Source organism: Schistocerca piceifrons, chromosome 3, assembly GCF_021461385.2.
Source record: "Schistocerca piceifrons isolate TAMUIC-IGC-003096 chromosome 3, iqSchPice1.1, whole genome shotgun sequence".
NCBI classification, from domain to species: domain Eukaryota; kingdom Metazoa; phylum Arthropoda; class Insecta; order Orthoptera; family Acrididae; genus Schistocerca; species Schistocerca piceifrons.
Window position 1 is genome coordinate 793,771,996 of NC_060140.1, and position 19,520 is coordinate 793,791,515.

At 39.3% G+C, this 19,520-nt stretch overlaps 1 protein-coding gene across 1 annotated transcript in view; it reads left to right on the forward strand.

Annotated features, from left to right (window-relative positions):
* The window catches only part of LOC124787630, a 212,719-nt gene that overhangs the window by 135,388 nt on the left and 57,811 nt on the right, over positions 1 to 19,520 (forward strand). Inside the window, exon 8 of the mRNA XM_047254390.1 lies at positions 2,176 to 2,363. Coding sequence (XP_047110346.1) covers positions 2,176 to 2,363 — 188 coding nt within the window. The remainder of the gene's footprint in view (positions 1 to 2,175; positions 2,364 to 19,520) is intronic.

Genomic DNA, 19,520 nt, shown 5'->3' on the forward strand with positions numbered 1-19,520 from the left:
TGAAAGACCATTACATAGTCCCAAGGTGACTGGTTTGCTTTAGCCGGTACAGATGTTATTGGTCCGCACTTTTTCCAAGTGGGAACTCTGTAACTATAACCTTGGGACGTTACAGACAGATGATCGCTGAATTCTTTCTACCTGAACTAAGAAGAAAATGTATTTCTATCTGGTCAGTTTGGTTTCACCAGGACAGGGCCATAGCTCACAAAGCAAGAATGTCAGTGGAAGCAATTTGGAATGTTTTTTTGTGGTCGCATCATTTCCTGGTTTGGTGACATTAGTTGGCCTCCTCATTCCACAGGCCTGTGGGGTTGCCTCAAGTCGTGTATGTGAGCACAAATCATATGTAGTTGAAGAACTGAAGGAAGCAGTTTGTGTGAAAGTCATTCTAATGACAGAGCAATGTTGGAGAAAGGGGAAGCCAACTCCCGAGAATGGCTTAAGTGCATCGCTGAAAGTGGCTTTCACCTGGGAGGTGGTGTTTTCAAGCATTAATGTTGTAAAATGGTGACATCATTTGAGTATTTTTCTGTAAGTAATTTTTTTTTTCCTAAGCAAAAGTAATTAACTTTTTTAAATCGAGTTTTGCTACATCCTCTACTGACTCTGTCCTGTCCTTGGACTTTGGTCCAGTAATTCAACAGCAGGTAGTGGCACATGTTCAGTGCTAGACCAACTGCATATATCATCTAAAATCTAAATAATAAAAGTAAGAATTAAAAAATAAAAGGAAGTAATAATTTCCACGGGTCCAAGTTTAGATTGCCACTATGGGTTGTTCAAATTCCAGTTAAACTATTCAGATTTGGGCATTTTACAGCAAATCGAGTGCAGTGGCTGCTGCTGTTGCTGATGATGTATTGATTGAATTAAGGTACTGGTGTAGGAGGACAGTAGCAGCAGCAGCGACGACGACGACATTATACCCATTATGTAGGGTGTATTGAGCAATAGAACCATGTAAAAACAAGGCATTGAACACTTGCCCCCCCCCCCCCCCCAAAAAAAAAAACAAAAAAAAAAAACCACAACATGTGCATACAATGTGTGTGTGCGCGCGCGCCCACACACACACACACACACACACACACACACACACACACACACTTGTTATGCATATGTTTTATGCAGAGTAATGCAGTATCTTCCTATAGATTTACAAGTATAAGCAGTTTTCTCTGTGAAATAAGGCTGCATGATGACCAGTAGTGCTATTTACTTTGACATTCATTGTAATTTTATTTATATTTAGTACTTAGGCCTATTTGAAAACTGATCTATTGGGTGCATGGAGTTGTGCACAAATTTGGGTGGTATTTTTTCCCTCAGCATATTTTTTTTTTTTTTTTTTTTTTTTTTTTTTTTTTTTTCATATTTGATTTTTCATTGTTGAAATATGAGCATATTTTTTTTAAAATGAAGACAAATCAGTATTGTTATCAGCTTACACAGAGGCAGGTAGCAACAGTGAAATGATCGTAACGAGAGGCATAGTGTTGTATGATGCTGGCAAATATTGTCATTCTGCCAGTCCTATCAGTTATGTATACCATTACACACGTAGTACACCCCACCTTCCCCCATGATGATTCACATAACATGGTGATGGCAGTTTTCCCATTGTGTTCATTGTCAGTGTCATAAAGAACACACAAACATTATTTCAGGTAAGGCGAATAATGTATTGACATTTGTGCAAGTAACCATTTGCTTTGGGACAGAGCAACTGGTGAAACTGAAATATATTCCAGAAGTCTTTGGACGTAATGTATTATACATAAACTTTCATCACTGTAAGGTTTGAGAGTATAGCTACACCACAATAATTTAACACAGATAAATATTGGGAAAGCTTTTGAATACAGCAGAAAATTACAGGTGTAAATCAAAATCGTACTTTAAGCTAATGTTTGTTTTTGGCTGTTCTATCATCTGTTCCATTAGTTTTTCATAATGTTAAAATTTCTTTTGTGCCCTTGTAATTGGTGTAAAAAATAACAGGATGCATTCACTATCTGACATATTCATTGTATCCTAAAATTACATTGTATCTTAAAATTACAAAAAAAAAATTAATTACATATTTCATAAAATGTTTGTGTTTTTACTAGATTGTAATTTGTTGTGTTCAGTTTTTTATTGCATTGATTTGTGTCATCTCTCTTGTTTTAGCACCACCTGCCAGTAACATTTCAGTTAATGTTGAGGAAGAGCTGGATTTGTCACTGTGCCAGGGCCAGTGTTTGGCAGCTCATGTTACATATGTATGTTCACTTTCCAAGTTCTTTGTGCATCTGAACCCAGCACGTGCTGTAGAAATACAAGCTTGCATAGAAAATCACATGCAGCAATACAGTGAGGTACGTATTTGTACAGTAAACTTCACCACTCAAAACAATTTGAGATTTACTCAAGATTTCACTTTTCCACTACTGTTTATACAAATGCACATTCAGAAATACTAGCTCAGTTTGAACCAAATAGCTGTCTTCCTTATTTGCTAGTTATACCTTCATCTTTGGCTCTTACAGGACATATTGCCACCACAATGTGTGTGTGTGTGTGTGTGTGTGTGTGTGTTTTGGGGGGGGGGGGGGGGGGGGTTGCTCGCGGGGACCCTACACAATGCTGCTCTACATAGTGTGACCGCAGTATGGGATACTAATCATCTTATCTGTATGTGTGTAATAAATTGCCCAGCTTTGACCTAGACACTATAGCACTACAGTTGATGTTAACACGCCTATGTTGATCATGAGCTGGACTGCTGGCATGCACACTGTTGCATTGGCTTAAATTCTTTCCAGAAACCATAACTGCCTCAGTCAGTCATGGTGATGTGATTGTCTGCATTGGAATGCTGGGTGGCAAAATGTAAAATTTTTTGTTAAAATCTCACTTCATCCCATCCTACAGTGACAGTAACACACACATTAGATGCCACCACAGTGACTGCAGTCTTGCATCTTGCATTGTTGACCAAGACAGTGGGCTGATGTGGTGGTAAGGTGTACATTTGGATAAAACATGATGTCTCCTATGGATGGAAGGAAATCTAAACAATACTGGTACATCAGGGAAGTTTAAGATAGAGCTCGAGGTATACGTCCTTCAGGCAACCTTGCATGCCATAGTTCAGACACACATTGTCCAAGCACATGTAGGAACATTTTTCAAAAAATAAGAAGTACAACTGCTTCCAGGGCATGTGTATTCATTCGACCAACTCAACATCAAACAGACGCTTGTAATTTGGTTATAACTTTGTGCTAGCAATTAGTGTGGGTGCTGTGCAACTTCATATCCAAATCGTGTGTGGGGAGATTCTGCAAAAACATGTCCAGACTCTTTGATTCCATGTCTGCACATTTTGATCATCTGGTTGCAGCATGTAGCAGATTCATGCCATCCTAAACTGTCAATGTTAGAGATTTTTCAGTGTTACAGCTTTAATCATTTGTATGTTGTCATATAATTAAACTGTTGATTGTAATCTGCCTGTATCCTCCTTGATATTTCCAGAAACGTTAGTGTAGGATGATAAACTGTTTTGCAAATGGACTGGAAAATATTGGGAAGGGGACATTTTTTTGTACTAATTAAATAGTTTAATAATGGACAGAACAAATAAGATTGCTCACCACCTAATGTGGTGTATGCTCTAAATAAATCCACAATACTTATTGATAGCAACATAACATACATACAATGAGTTTATTGATGAGATTCACAGTATTAGTGAAGAACATTCACATTCAATTGTTGGCTGGCTCTGTTGCAGTGCATTCCAGGCTAAACTCACATGTGGCCTACATTCTATGGAAGTAGAGTGATTGCCTTACCTTCTAGTAATTAACAGGAAACTTAGCTTTATGATGATAGGGAATATTTTTACCCTGAATAGGAAAGAATTACTAATAGCACCAACTGCTGCCGAGTGTATCACATCTCTCTACGTATTAGCTGCCAAAGAAACATTTTGGATGACATGGAGGATCATGTGTCTGACAATGCTTGTTCATGCTTTCATCCATTCACTGTGCACCATCCATCCAAAAAGCACCAAGAATGATTTTATTCCTGCCACATAAGCGACGTCAGTGCAGTAACTACAGTGGCAGTTTTAACTCACAACAAATTGCTAACATAGGCATTGAGCACCTAAATGAGAGATGGGCATTCAACCAGTCAGTAATGAGCAGGCAGCGTTGAGTAGTTGCTGTGCAACTATAATGTGACAACATTTTTGCCACAAGTTGCAGTTGAGCGACATCTCTAAATCAAGTGTTCAAGATATTCTCCATAACATTTTTAAGAAGAGAAAATTGTGTGAAAAGTTCCTGCTGCACATCTTGGCTCCCGAACGAAGATGGCAACATGAGAATGCTATCCACAACTTGACTGAAATGCAAAATGTGGACAGTTCTTTCCTGGAAAAAATTGCCACTGGTGACGAAACTTGATGTTATGGATACAAACCTAACACAAAATAACAGAATGCATAAATTCACATGAGGTGTCAACACTTCGATGACATAACCGACATTCAAACCAGTTTGAAGTGTGAGTCAAACATCATCCCGAAAAAGAACTTTACCATCTGTTTCACATGATTGTGTGAATGTTCTGCGTTTTGTATTCAACAGGGAAGGTGGGATGAGGATACTGTGAGCACACCTGAAGCTTTAAAACCTCCATCTTAACTTTTCTCTCTTTTTCTAGTTATCTAGTCTTGAAACTTTTTGCACTGATGAGGTACAAGATCAAGTTTTATTATGCGAAGTTTTCTGGCTGGCCCTCTTTTGACATAAACATATTAGTTGTCGTGCTCAACATTAAATTACAATGCATTGGAGTGCGTGTATAAATAATGTTTTTTTTTTGGCCGAAGTATGGGGTCTCTGCAGTATGATATTGTAATTGGGGCACATACTATGGTGTCAAGACATGCAGTGGGCTCTTCACAAAGGTGCTAGGTGTAACCTCTTTGCCCTTAATTTTTAGATGACATCTCTGATATTAATTTATTTATCTTCGGACACTGTAAAACCAGGGTTGGCACAAGTTTTCAAAATAAGGGAATTTCACACGTGTCGGGGGGCCTGGAAACCCTCATTTTTGGCTCAACTGCTGAAATTGTTTGTTTGTGGAGACACCACACGTTGTCACTAGCTGGGTGCAGCCAGATAGCTCCCAGGTGTCTGCTCCCCCTCCCTACTCCATCCTTTGTAGCACTTCACAGCATTTACACAATTTATCCACTGCATGGACTGATGACCGTGGTGTCAGTTCATCACTGCATTGTCGGTGACTCTTGACTATGGGCATGAATAGCTGGCTACACGGGAGTGGATTTCTGCAACAGACCTGGACGGCAGTTATCTCTAATGATTTGGAGCCACCGATCTGAGACCTGTGATTTACCACTAATGTACAGGCTGTGCATGTCGGATGTAGTCTCACTGATCTGCCCACATGATTGAACAGTTTGTGTGTGGCATAAATTGACAGATTTTTCATGAATAGTCCGTGAACCCAGCACTGCAGTGCATGTGCAACTGGCCATAGTCCATGGACGATGAATTTTTAGGACTTGCAACTGTGTATCACCACAGGTGTGTTGTTTTATAGGCATTTTCTTTATTGTAGTACATTTTCACACTTTCAAAGTAGTTCATGTATTTGAGAGAGAGTATAGATGATGATAGGAAGAAAATTGTGGCAACAGCTGGCAGTTTGTAAGCTGTGTATTCATATATTTCTTGAAACAAAAATTGCACAATATCTGTAAAATGGACAAAACACAGTGGGTAATATCCTACAATAATGAACATAACACAAGCAGCATTTCATTGGTGCTCGCTATTTTGTTTTGGTTTGTACAACTCATCATTCCCTTTCACACTTCTTTCAATAGACCTACTTTTTTCTGATCTTATTTCTGAAGTTATTGAAGGCAATTTAAATCCATCTTTGCAACTATGAGAAAATGCATATATTTTTCACCAAATGCTTTTTGTTTTATTGAAATGAAATATCATCAGTGGTCTGTAATGAAACATATTTACGATCTGGCTTGATTTCTACATCTGTAAACAATTTGTTACAAAAGATGTTTACATTAGTTACAATATGTTATGTCTGATATTTTGCTCACATCAGGAAACACCATCTGCTTGCGCATTTTATATTTTGGCGTGGGTGTTTCTTGTACCGTGATTGCAAAGACAGATTTACAATACATTCAGTTATTATAAAGCAGCTACAGACAATATGGTCGCACACATGCAGAATTTTTTCAGAATCTTCATTTCAAATTTTGTAGCTTAGTTTTTATAATGCTGTGGTCCACAGTTGGAATACCACCTAGAAATGTTTCAGCCATTTCTTTGTATTCTCAATTTTTTAGATTTTTGTTTGTGTAATGTTTATGTGTCAGTTTCCACAAATAAGGTATCTCATATTACAATTGTACTAGTTTTTCAATGTTGTCATTGGTCCAGCCCCGTCATTTTACTTTCAGCAATGAAAACTTGCTGTCAGCTGAAAACCACTCATTTAACAGTGGCAAATTTCAGGTAGCACCTACATTTCTCTTGTCACCACGTTAAAAGCTGCTGCTTTTGGCAAAACAATGTGGAGTTTACACAGTGCTTATGTTTCTTGTCCAATCTGACACATTATCTTGTCATGAATCCTGTATGGGAGAAGCAGCAAGCACTTGCTGTTAATTCAAAATTAAAGTTAACTTGTTAATTGTGGTGTCACCGCCAGACACCACACTTGCTAGGTGGTAGCCTTTAAATCGGCCGTGGTCCTTTAGTATAAGTCGGACCCGCGTGTCGCCACTGTCAGTGATTGCAGACCGAGCACCGCCACGTGGCAGGTCTAGAGAGACTTCCTAGCACTCGCCCCAGTTGTACAGCCGACTTTGCTAGCGATGGTTCACTGACAAATTACGCTCTCATTTGCCGAGACGATAGTTGCTACGACCTAGCAAGGCGCCATTATCATTTGCTATTTATCTTGTGATGCATGTACCATCAGACCGATGTTCACCAATTATGGATTAAAGTTAAGTATTCCAGCAGCTATGTACTTTTCTTGCTAGTATAACTCCTTTAACTGTTCCAGACCTCACGCCAGCCTGTGTGAGCTTAAACGCGTGCCTTTCGGCTACCCGTCACTGTGGATTGGCTGTCTTGCCAGTCCACAACATTAATAAATACAGAAATCCTTTAGCTGAAAATAGCTTTTATTGACACAACTTACCTCTCAGATCATAAACCCTATTAAGGAGACAATATTTGTTGCTCATTCAAAATTAGAGTTAATAACTTATTCAGAAATACAGAAGTCATTACATTTTTTTTGTCAACTTACCTGTTTACTACCCTTCAGATCTCAAAATTTGTCAGGGGGAAAACTTGAAACAACCTTGGAAACAGGCCTGACTATATCGCACTCATTCACTTTCATGATATGGACAAATTTTAAAGTTGAAGTCATAGGTGATTCACCAATCCTATTCTGACTAAATATTCTCTTCAATGTGCTAAATCCAACTTTGCGTATTTCTGATTTGCTGCTCTTTCATTACATCTGCACTCCAACGAGTATGCCCCACTGCAGCTCCTGTGTGCTCACTACTAACTCTCATTGCTGATGTGACACATCAATGCCCTGCCTGCTAGACAAAAAAGCAGGGGACTGCAGGAAGTTCTAGAAGCTAAGGCTCGTCAGCTAGTGCCTGCAGTTAGGTAGTTGACTGGCAAGAATATCGATTATGCTATTTCTACATAGGTGTTAGTTTGGGTAAGTGTACTGCATCTTGTGAACTTCTGAAAAGTGCACTACAGCTGAGCTACTCATTCGAGCAGACTGTGAGGAAGTAGTAACGATAATCAAAAGGCGTCCACAATCCAACCATTACACTTCACAGTGCAAAAGCTCTCTCTCACTACCTTTCCTTACTGCAAATTTTATTTAATCTAATTATCAGTAAATTATATCATCCTTACTTTACATGCAGTTCTTGACAATAGTTATGAGATAATACCTGAAGTTGAAGAATTCAGGCAATATGCTGGCCGCTGTGGCCGAGCGGTTCTAGGCGCTTCAGTCCGGAACCGCACTGCTGCTATAGTCACAGGTTCGAATCCTGCTTCGGGCATGGATGTGTGTGATGTCCTTAGGTTAGGTTTAAGTAATTCTAAGTCTAGTGGACTGATGACCTCAGACGTCAAGTCCCATAGTGCTTAGAGCCGTTTGAACCATTTTGAAGGCAATATGAAAGATTCCTGGTCTGTCAAGAAACTGCAGCCATAGGTGAAAACATCGAGAAAGTGTGAAAACGTCTTTTGTAATTCATGGTCTTTGGTACTGGATTTTCTATTATAATATGTGACCACATTTGTATGCCTTTACAAAATAAAAATGTGTGTGGTGTATTTGTATGTGCACTAATATCCATCCAGAGCACAACGGAGTTTGTATGAGTCACTCACCTTTCGATAGTACGTAGGTTGCAACCACACAGTGTCCAAGCTGCAATATAATGTACCTGAAAATATTAACTAAGTAAGTACCAAGACAAGTTCTGAATAATATATCACAAACTCAAAAATACACTCGTGTATATTTGAAAACCCTTTAATGAAATAATCAGTTGCACTGTACGTTTGACAACAGTTAATCATGTGTGTGTAGCTAGGTCTAAGTATTGGTTGTTCACTATGAGTAAGTTCAGAATATTTTGTGATCTACTACTAAAATAATAAATTTTGCATGTACTGGTGTCGTACTGTCAGTAAAGACATTTATATACACAAGAATCACAGTTCAGTACAGTAATGTACTGAAGTTTTGCAGTGGTGCAGTCCAACTGGATATCATATTTTTGTTCCTACGTGCTCCCCTTTGACGTCAATACAAACATAACATAACCTCTGTTTTTTCCTTATGTCTTAATGTAAGAATTCTTTCATGGTCAAAGAACCCAGTCGCTGCCTCCCATGTTGCAGTCCAAGTTTTTCCCCTCCTCTACTATTTTATCATGTTTGTCATTATTGAAAAGATTCAAATGTTTGATAGTTTTTCTCTCTCCATTTGCATCCGTCATCTTCTGTTATGAAAAATGTTTTCTCGAATGATTGTATTTGAGGCATCCTGGGCAATGATATGGTGTGGACCTTCATGTTTATAATGGGATTTCACGTCCATCACGCTTCCTTGGATGATTGTTTATGCATTTTTATCAACAATAAATCACCAACATGCTAACATATTGGTTTTACTGTTTGTGATGCTTTTTCTTGTGCTACAAACTGTGAAGCCTAAGGTATTGTGGCAGAGAGATTTCAGCTGTGTATCGGAACTGCAGACATGTACCTGGAAATAAACTAAAAATTATTACCTAACTTTATTTTGTCAGGTGATAATTAAAAACTTTATCAATACTTCTCATAAACCAGTAACTAGTGAATACCGTGTCTGTATTTCAGACCAATTTTATGAAAATAATACTTGAGAACAGGCCTTGATTGTGAAAGATAAATACCACTTTCCACCAGAACACTGCACATGTCCACAAAGATGTTTTCATTATGAGAACATTGAGGAATTGGAAATACAAATTAATGGGGACATTGATGAATTGGAAATACAAATTATAACACCACCATCGACCCTGTTCACCAGATTTGGCACCATGTGACTGCCATCAGCTCACACATCTAGAGTAATCTGTGCCTTAAAAACATTTAGAGATTCCAATGAAGGCAATCCCTCTGTCAGGTTTCTTCTTAATGGATTGGTCTTCTTGATTTAATAATTCTTAGTATTTACTCTCCAAACAATATTGTACATCACTTTGTACCAAGGATGCGTTATCATGTCTTGACTGATGCTTTATTGCTTATACCCATATATATAACAAGCCAAAATAGCAGTGATGGTTAAGATGCTGTATGAGACAAGTTTCTGCATAATTTTTATCCAGTTTACTCTGAGAACAGATCAGGGTAAAATTAAATGAAAACAAGGAACAAAGGTGTGATGCTAATGGAAACATTAATGACCTCCAGCTAGCCAATGACTCTGTGATCTGATATGATGTACCTCCTGATCACATGCACATTCACTATGCTGCAACAATCACCTAAAATTACGTAGTGGCTAATGAGGGGAAGGCCTCTGAAGCTGTCAGTCGATTTGGCTCATATGTGGCAGATCGCTTGTGTACCATCTACAATGAAGTAGCCTAAGGTATTTGGAAGCACCCAAAATTAAGTAGAATCTTTCTTTTCAAGTCAACGCAATCAGATGACCTCCAAGTGCAAAACTGAGCTTCTTGCTTATTACACACACACACACACACACACACACACACACACACACACACACACTCTCTCTCTCTCTCTCTCTCTCTCTCTCTCTCTCTCTCTCTCTCTCTCTCTCTCTCTCTCATTCATTCAGTCACAAAAGCAAGCAGACCTCAAAGCACACATGACTGCCATCCAACCAGTTGTTTCAATTGTTTGACTGTACATTTAAGGCTGCTATGCAGTTGGTTCACAAGAAATTTTACGCACACTCTTTCATGTACTGCATGACAAGGGCGACTTCTGACCGCAGCAGATGTTTTTGTGTCCTTGATATTGGGTAGTGTAGGGATTTGCTGTAGTAAGACCGCTTGCCATTGAAGGCCTCTTCATTTATCTTATTGGCTCTTCATAACATTTGGAAAGTTATAGCTGGATGTCCATCGATCAAAGGAGGTGTACAAAAATGTTTAGAGAAATTCAGGAATACAGAAATACAGGTCACTTAGGAATGAAATAAATAGGAAGTACAGGGAAGCTAAGGCTAAATGACTGCATGAAAAATGAAGAAATTGAAAAAGAAATAAATGTTCGAAGGACTGATTCAGCATGTAGGAAAGCCAAAACAGTTCTTGATGAAATTAAAAGCAAGGGCAGAAACATTGAGAGCACAATGGAAATTTCACTGTAAATGCAGAGGAGAGAGTGGATAGGTGGAAAGAGTACTTTGAAGGCCTCTGTGTGAGGGAGGACTTGTCTGATGACATAGCAGAAGACGATACTGGGGTTGCCAGGGAAGAGATGGGGAAACAGTATTAGATTCAAAATTTAAAAGAGCTTCGGATGACTTAAGATCAGTTAAGGCAGAAGCAGCAGACAACATTCCAACAGAATTTCTAAAATCATCGAGGGGTAAGTGATGACAAAACAACTGTTCCTGTTGGTGTGTAGAATGTATGAGACTGGCGATATACTGTCGGAGTTTGGAGAAACATCATTGCAATTCAGAAGATAGCAAGAGCTGACAAGTGTTAGAAATATTGCATAATCAGCTTAACAGCTTGTGCATCCAGGTTGCTGACAACAGTAATATACAGAAGAATGGAATAGAAAATTGAGTATGTGTTAGATGATGATGGGTTTAGCTTTAGGAAAGGGGGATTTGTCCACCTGGAAAAATCTTTCGACAGTGTAGAATAGTGCAAGGTGTTCAAAATTCTGAGAAAAATAGGGGTACACTACAGGGAGAGACCGGGTAATATACAATATGTGCAAGAACCAAAGAGGAACAACAAGAATAGGAGACCAAGAATGAAGTGCTCAGATGAAAAAGGGTGTAAGACAAAGATGTAATTTTTCACCCACAATGATCGTTCTGTGCATCGAAGAAGCAAAGACAGAAATAAAAGAAAGGTTCAAGAGTAGGATTAAAATTCAATGTGAAAGGATATCAATGACAAAATTTACTGATGACATTCTATCCTTAGTGGAAGTGAAGAAGAATTACAGGATGTGTAGAATGGAATGCACATTCTAATGAGTACATAATATGGTTTTAGAACAAATAAAAGAAAGACGAAAGTAATGAGAAGTAGCAGAAATTAGAACAGTGCGAAACTTAACATCAGAATTAGGGCTCATGAAGTAGATGAAGTTCAGGAATTCTGCTACCTAAGCAGCAGAATAACCCATCATGAAAGGAGCAATGAAGACATGAAAAGCAAACTAGCACAGACAAGGCTGGCATTGCTGGCCAAGAGAAGTGTATTAGTATCAAGCTTAGGCATTAATTTTTGGATGAAATTTCTGAGACTATATGTTTGGAACACAGCACTGTATGGTAGTGAAACATGGATTGTGGGAAAACCACAACAGAAGAGAATTGAAGCATTTTTGATGTGATGCTACAGAAAGATGTTGGAAATTAGGTGGCCTGACAAGGTAAAAATGTAAGAGATTCTCTGTAGAATCGGCGAGAAATATATAGAAATACACGGAAAACACTGATAAGAAGAAGAGACAGGATGATAGGACATCTGTTAAGACAAGAGAGTAACTTCCGTGGTACTAGAGGGAGCAGTAGAGGGTAAAAACTGCAGAGGAAGACAGGGATTGGAATACATCCAGCAAATAATTGAGGACATAGGTTGCAACTGCTGCTCTGTGGTGAAAATCTTAGTACAGGAGAGGGATTTGTGGTGGGCTGCATGAAACCAAGTCAGAAGACTTAATGACTAAAAAAGAAAATCAAATAATGACTGCTGCTGCTGCTCGCAGTGTGGTTTCAGTTGCCTGAGACTACAGTCGTGTGAGAGTTTGTGTGTGTGTGTGTGTGTGTGTGTGTGTGTGTGTGTGTGTGTGTGTGTGTGTGTGTGAGTGAGTGTGTGTGTTGCCTATTTTTGACGAAGGCCTACTGGCCAAAAGATTTATTTGTGATGATCTTTTTGTTTTTCCTATCTGCGACTTGGCATCTCAGCTATATGTTAAGTAGCAACTTTCCTTTACATAATATTGTTAAAAAAAGTACACATAATTTACTCCTCATTCCTAATGGTCAGGTACAAAACATTAATTAATTAAACATATGTTATGTGATTGTTTGATGGACAAGATACCTGATTAGCTACAATGAAACGTCATTACATTCTCTTCAAGCGCCCACAGACAGAAACATTTATTAAGTGGCTGATACTTTTAAGCAGAAAGCAATATTCGACATCACAGTGGCAGTTTCTGTAACAAGCAACTGAAATATGCCGCCACATATGATGTCCCAGATTATATAAAAAAAGTAGTGAATAACATTAGTATCGTCTAAATATTTTGTCTTTTCCCTAGCTTTTATCACATCAGTATGGGGGTCTGCTTTTTGGGGATATGGCAAATTTTATTTATTTTTTAACATTGTGGCTTGATATCCTTCCAGATGCCACACTCGTCGAGGTAGCCCAAAGGAGGGAAATCATATGCTCCATCTTTCTACAAGTTGTGTATACTTTGCTTTGTATACGATCATGATTTAACCGTTTGTGTATTATATTCCCTGAGGCTGAATTTCTACATCCACATCTACATGAATACTCTGCAAATCCCATTTAAGTGTCTGGTAGAGGGTTCATCGAACCACCTTCAGAAATGTGTATTATTCCTATCTTGTATAGCGCGTGGAAAGAATGAAAACTGGTATCTTTCCTTACTAGCTCTGATTTCCCATATTTTATCATGGTGATCATTTCTCCCTATGTAGGTCGGTGACAGCAAAATATTTTCAAATTCAGAGGCGAAAGTTGGTGATTGGAATTTCATAAGAAGATTGCATCGCAACGAAAAATACCTTTGTTTTAATGATGTCCAGTTCAAATCCTGTATCATTTCAGTGACACTTTCTCCCCTATTTCGCGATAATACAAAATGTGCTGCCCTTCTTTGAACTTTTTTGATGTACCCCATGAGTCCTATCTGGTAAGCATCCTACACTATACAGTAGTATTCTAAAAGAGGATGGGCAAGCATAGTGTAGGCAGTCTCCTTAGTAGATCTGTTACATTTTCTAAGTGTCCTGCCAATAAAACGCAGTTTTTGGTTAGTCTGCCCCACAACATTGTCTGTGTGTTCCTTCCAATTTAAGTTGTTTGTAATCGTAATTCCTAGGTATTTAGTTGAATTTACGGCCTTAAGATTTGACTGATTTATCGTGAAGTTTAACAAATATCTTTTAGCACTCATTTGGATGACCTCACACTTTTTGTTATTTAGGGTCAACTGCCGATTTCCACACTATTAAGATATCTTTTCTAAATCATTTTGTAATTTGTTTTGATCTTCTGATGACTTAGTCAATAAACAGCAGTATCATCTGCAAACAACGTATGAAGGCTGCTCAGATTGTCTCCCAAATCGTTTATATAGATAAGGAACAGCAAAGGTCCTATAACACTACCTTGGGGAACATCAGAAATCACTTCTGTTTTACTCGACTACTTCTCATCAGTTACTATGAACTGTGACCTTTCTGACAGGACATCACAAATCCAGTCACATAACTGAGACACTATTCCATAAGCACGCAATTTCACTACAAGCCACTTGTGTGGTATAGTGTTAAAAGCCTTCCGGAAATACAGAAATACGGAATCTTGAAATCCCTTGTCAGTAGCACTCAACACTTCATGTGAATAAAGAGCTAGTTGTGTGTCACGAGAATGATGATTTCTCAATTCCAAGTTGACTGTGTGTCAATAAACTGTTTTCTTCAAGGTAATTCATAATGTTCGAGCACAATATATGTACAAAATTCTGCTGCGTATCGACATTAATGATATGGGCCTGTAATTTAGTGGATTACTCCTTTGGAGACCAGCCCAACATTGGCCTAAAAAGTATGAGAAACAACCAAAAAATACCACATAGCAGGTGGGGATTCTGGCTTACAGTTGTTAATCTGCCGCCCAGATTCTATCCAGCCTTCATGCAAGCTGGCATGGTCATAATTTCTCTATACCACGGATACTCAACCCATGGATCGTCATCAGCCGTTCAATCACCATGGCTTTAAGAGTCAGTCTTTCAGAACTTTTGCCAGAAATCCATTTCTGTAAAATACCAGTTTGTTGACTGAGAGTTTTGCATGGTATTCGTAGGCGGTAAATCTGACAACACCCTCTCCATCTCTTTTGTCCTGACCTGCATTTCACTGCACTGTGAGTGGGTGTTGGGGATTGTGGTAAGCAGAAATTCACTCGGGGTTTGCTGTGGAATGAGGTGCAGTGTGCAGTGCCGGACCAGAGAGGTGGGGAGGAGGGGTGCACCGCGCTCTGCATCCAGAGCACAGATCTCAGTTTTTGAGTTACTGCGAAACAACAATATGAACAATGGAAGAAATAATTGAATTTCAAAGTCACATTTCCTTGAAGTCAGAAGACAATGAAAATAACTTTTGGAAATTAGAGTAGGTTTTTACACTCACTACCATTATAAAAGTGGCATTTTATTATTTTTGGATTAATTTATCTGTATGAGGCTGCATTTTTAATGATGAACATAGTGAAATGTAAGTGTAGAAATAAACTTGCTGATTCTCGTATTTCAGACTATGTAAGGTTGGCTGTGACAAGTCATTCACCAGATTATAATAAACCTACCAATGATATGCAAATCCAGGTATCTCGCGAAAATTTTTTCAGCATATATGATTATGCATATTTTAATTTTTTTCACGTGTGTAATGTCTTATATATCCAATAGCCAGTCTACAGCTTCTGATGGAGAGAAAATTACCTTTTATGTAGTTTGTGTAATTAAAATTGTTAATTTTGGCTACAATGTTGATTTGTGCTTAAAGCTTCATGAATTTTTAAGCCAACAGATCTCTAAATGGGCTATATGATCTCAAGCCTAAAAAAAGTTGAGCATCTCTGTGCTGTATGAACAGATCGTTATTGCAGTCCAAATACAAACTACTTTATCAGGAGCACAGACTTAATTTTGTCTATTGTTTCAGTCTGCATTGATTTTAAGCAACATTTTCTATACAGTTAAGCTTCTGTTTCTAAAGTCATCAGGCAATTCATTGTTTCCTGCAGACATATTTGTGAATCAGAATAATTGCGCACGGGACTTCATGTTCGGAAGGGGTAACCTCTGGAGATTTGCATGCTAACCATAGTCCTTGTGCAGTATATTTTCATTTGAGTCTGAACATGGATGTCACGAAGTTGAGTGTGAACAACCTTGCCAGTCTCAGAACTGCAAGAATTAATAAGTGTGAAAAGCTAAGTGAATTGTATGTGATAGAGGCAGAAGGGTAGTGACGAAAAATAGGCAGGCCAGAAAATGAAAGATGTTGAAAAATAAAAGAAAGTGAATAGTTACTGCAAAGAAATGCTGAGACTGAAGAAATTAACGTATATTAAGGTCAGGTGGGTGGTGAGAACGAAGGACACATTGTGGCACCAGTTCTCACCTGCGGAGTTCTGAGAAACTGGTGACTGGAACAAGAATCCAGATGGCACGTGTGGCAGAACAGGCACTGAGGTCACAACTGTAATGTTGTAGAGCATGTTCTGCAACAGGATATTGTGTGTTGCAAATGGCAACTTCTGCCTATGCCCATTCCGTCTAATTAATAACTTGACGATGACTATGCCGATGTGAAAGGACGAACAGTGCTTGCATAACAGCTGGTATATGATGTGTTGTTTCACAGGTGACTCTTCCTTAGATAGTATATGTTTTCCCAGTTACAGGTCTGGTATACGGCAGTAGGAGGGTACATAGGGCTATTCCTACAGTGGTAACGTCCCAGGGGTAGGAGTTATAGGATAGGGAGATAGGTGCAAAAGGAGCATAGTGTCTGACAGGGATATTGCAGAGGTTGGGAAGGTGGCGAAAAGCTGTTCTATGTGCAGTGGGAAAAATGTCTGACAGAACATACCTCATTTCAGGTCATGATTTGAGGAAATCATAGCCATGTCAGAGTAGCTGATTAATACATTCAAGACCAGGATAATACTGAGTGACAAGTGGAGTACTTCTAAGTTATTTTTTGGAGGGATCAGCAGTATCAGGATTGGGTGTGATAGCCCAGAAAATCTGCTCTGCTTTTTAACTGCTTCAGTGAAGGGTGAGGAGAGAATGGTGGTCTGTTACTGTGAAGTGTATGCATTTGGACAAATATGTTTGCCACGAATGCCAAGGATATATGGGAGGGAATGTTTGACATGGAAAGGATGGCAACTGTGAAAATGTAAATGCTGTTATTTGTTGGTAGGTTTAATGTGAAAAGAAGTGTCGCTGACTGTCAGTGAGGATGAGATTAATATCAAGGAAAGTGGCTTGGAATTCAGAATAGGACTATGTGAAAGTTAGCTGCGAGAATATATATAGAGATTCGAAAAATTTTAACATGTCAGCCACATCATGAGTCCATATGGCAAAGATGTCGTCAATGTATTTTAACTGAACCAGCGGCTGAAGGCTTATGGATCATAGGGAAACCCCCTCCAAGCGGCTCATGAAGAGGTTGGCTTAGGAAAGAGCCATCGTGGTTCCCATGGCTGTGTCCTTGATCTGTTTGTATGTCTGCCCCTCAAAGTTAAAGTAGTTGTTGGTAAGTTTAAAGTTGATTAAGACGAGCAAGAAGGATGTCAGAGGTTTGGAATCAGCTGTGCATGACTGAGGAAATGTTCAGCAGCAGGCAGACATTTTACTTGGTAGGTGGAATCAATGGTTACAAGCAAGGTGTGTGTTATGGTAGTGGGACAGATATAGATTTCAGACGATCTAGGGAATGGTTGGTTCTCTTATATTTATATAGAAGGGAAGTCTTTGTACTATAGGTTGTAGGAGTTGATCAACTAAGGCAGTTATATGTCTGATGGGTCTTTGAAGCCAACAACTAGAGGATGGTCAGGATGCTTGGGTTTGTGGATCTTAGTAAGAAGGTAAAAGGTGAGAGTTCATGCTTTAGGTGGGTTTTAGAAGTTCTATGGATTGGGGTGTTAGTACTTGCGAGGGACTTGAAGTTTTAAGGAGGGACTGCAGGTCTGCAGGTAAGTTTGAATCACAGGGATTAGCCCTTGACTGCAGATGCTGTACGTAGAGGCGTCAGACAGCTGGCATAGACCTTCATGTACATACTCCCATCGGTCCCACAAACCCAATCATCCTGGCTGTCCCATAATTGCTGGCTTCAGAGGACCCATGAAATGTGTATCTGCCTTAGTTGCTCAACAGCTGCTATCCATAGTACAAAGACATCCCTCCTATATTAAAGACACCAACCACTTCCTAGATCACCTGAAATCTGTGCCCATCCCACTACCACCATTGATGCCACCTCCTATGTACATGGTCTGTTGGTGTACTGAACATTTCCTGAGTCATGCACACCTGATTCCAAACCTATCACATTCTTCCTGCTCTCCTTGATCAACTTTATACTTACCAACTACTATTTTACCGTTGAGGAATGGACAGACGCGCATAGACAGAGCAGGGGCACAGCCATTTGAATCAGCCTGGCTCCTTACTATGCCCCTCTTGATGGGCCACTTGGAGGGGGGGCTTGGCTATGATGCATAAGCCTTCAGCCCCTGGTTCAGTTGGAATACATTGACAATATCTTTAGCATATGGGGCCCAGATGCGGCTGACATGTTACAATTTTTGGTATCTCTAACATTCTCCCAGTAAATTTCATATGGTCCTCTTCTAAATCCCATGCCTTGTTCCTTGACATAGATCTCATCCTCGCCAAAGGTCAGTGACACACTTCTTTTCACAATAAATCTACCACCAAACAACAGTATCTACATTTTAACACTTGCCATTCTTTCCATGTCAAACATTCTCTCCGATACAGCCTTGGCATTCGAGGCAAACATATTTGTCCAGATGCAGACTCGTTAACAGCAATACACCACCATTCTCACCTCACCCTTCACTGGATGTAGTTATACCACCAGCCCAGTTCAAAAGCAGATTTCCTGGGCTATCATATCCAAGCATGATACTGCTGATCCCTTCAAAAAATAACTTCAGTGTACTCCACTTGTCACTCAGTACTATCCTGCTCTGGAATGTATCAATCAGCTACTTCAACAAGGCTATGATTTCCTAAAATCATGACCTGAAATGAGGTATGTTCTGTCCGACATTTTGCCCACCACATGTAAAATAGCTTTTCGCCATCTTCTCAATCTCCACAATACCCTTGTCAAGCCATATGCTCATTTTGCACCTATCTTCCTACCCTATGAATCCTATGCCTGTGATGTTCCCACTGTAAAACTTCACCTGTGCACTTTCTTACCACCACCCATACCAGACCTGTAATTGGTAGAACATGTACTATCAAAGGGAGAGTCACATGTGAAACGACACGTCTTATGTGTTAGGTAAACACTGTTCAGCCTTTACATCGGCGTGACCACCACCAAGTTATCATTGAGGATAAACAGGCCTAGGCAGAGGGTGTATACCTGCAGCACACAATATCCTGTTGCAGAGCATGCTCTACAATATGACACTTGTGATCTCGATGCCTGTTTCACCACATGTGCCATTTGAATTTTTTCCCCCAGACACCAGTTTCTCAGAACTCTGCAGGTGGGAACTGGCACCACAATATTTCCTTGGTTCTTGGCAACCACCTGGCCCTAATTTACATTAATTTCGTCAGTCTCAGAATTTATTT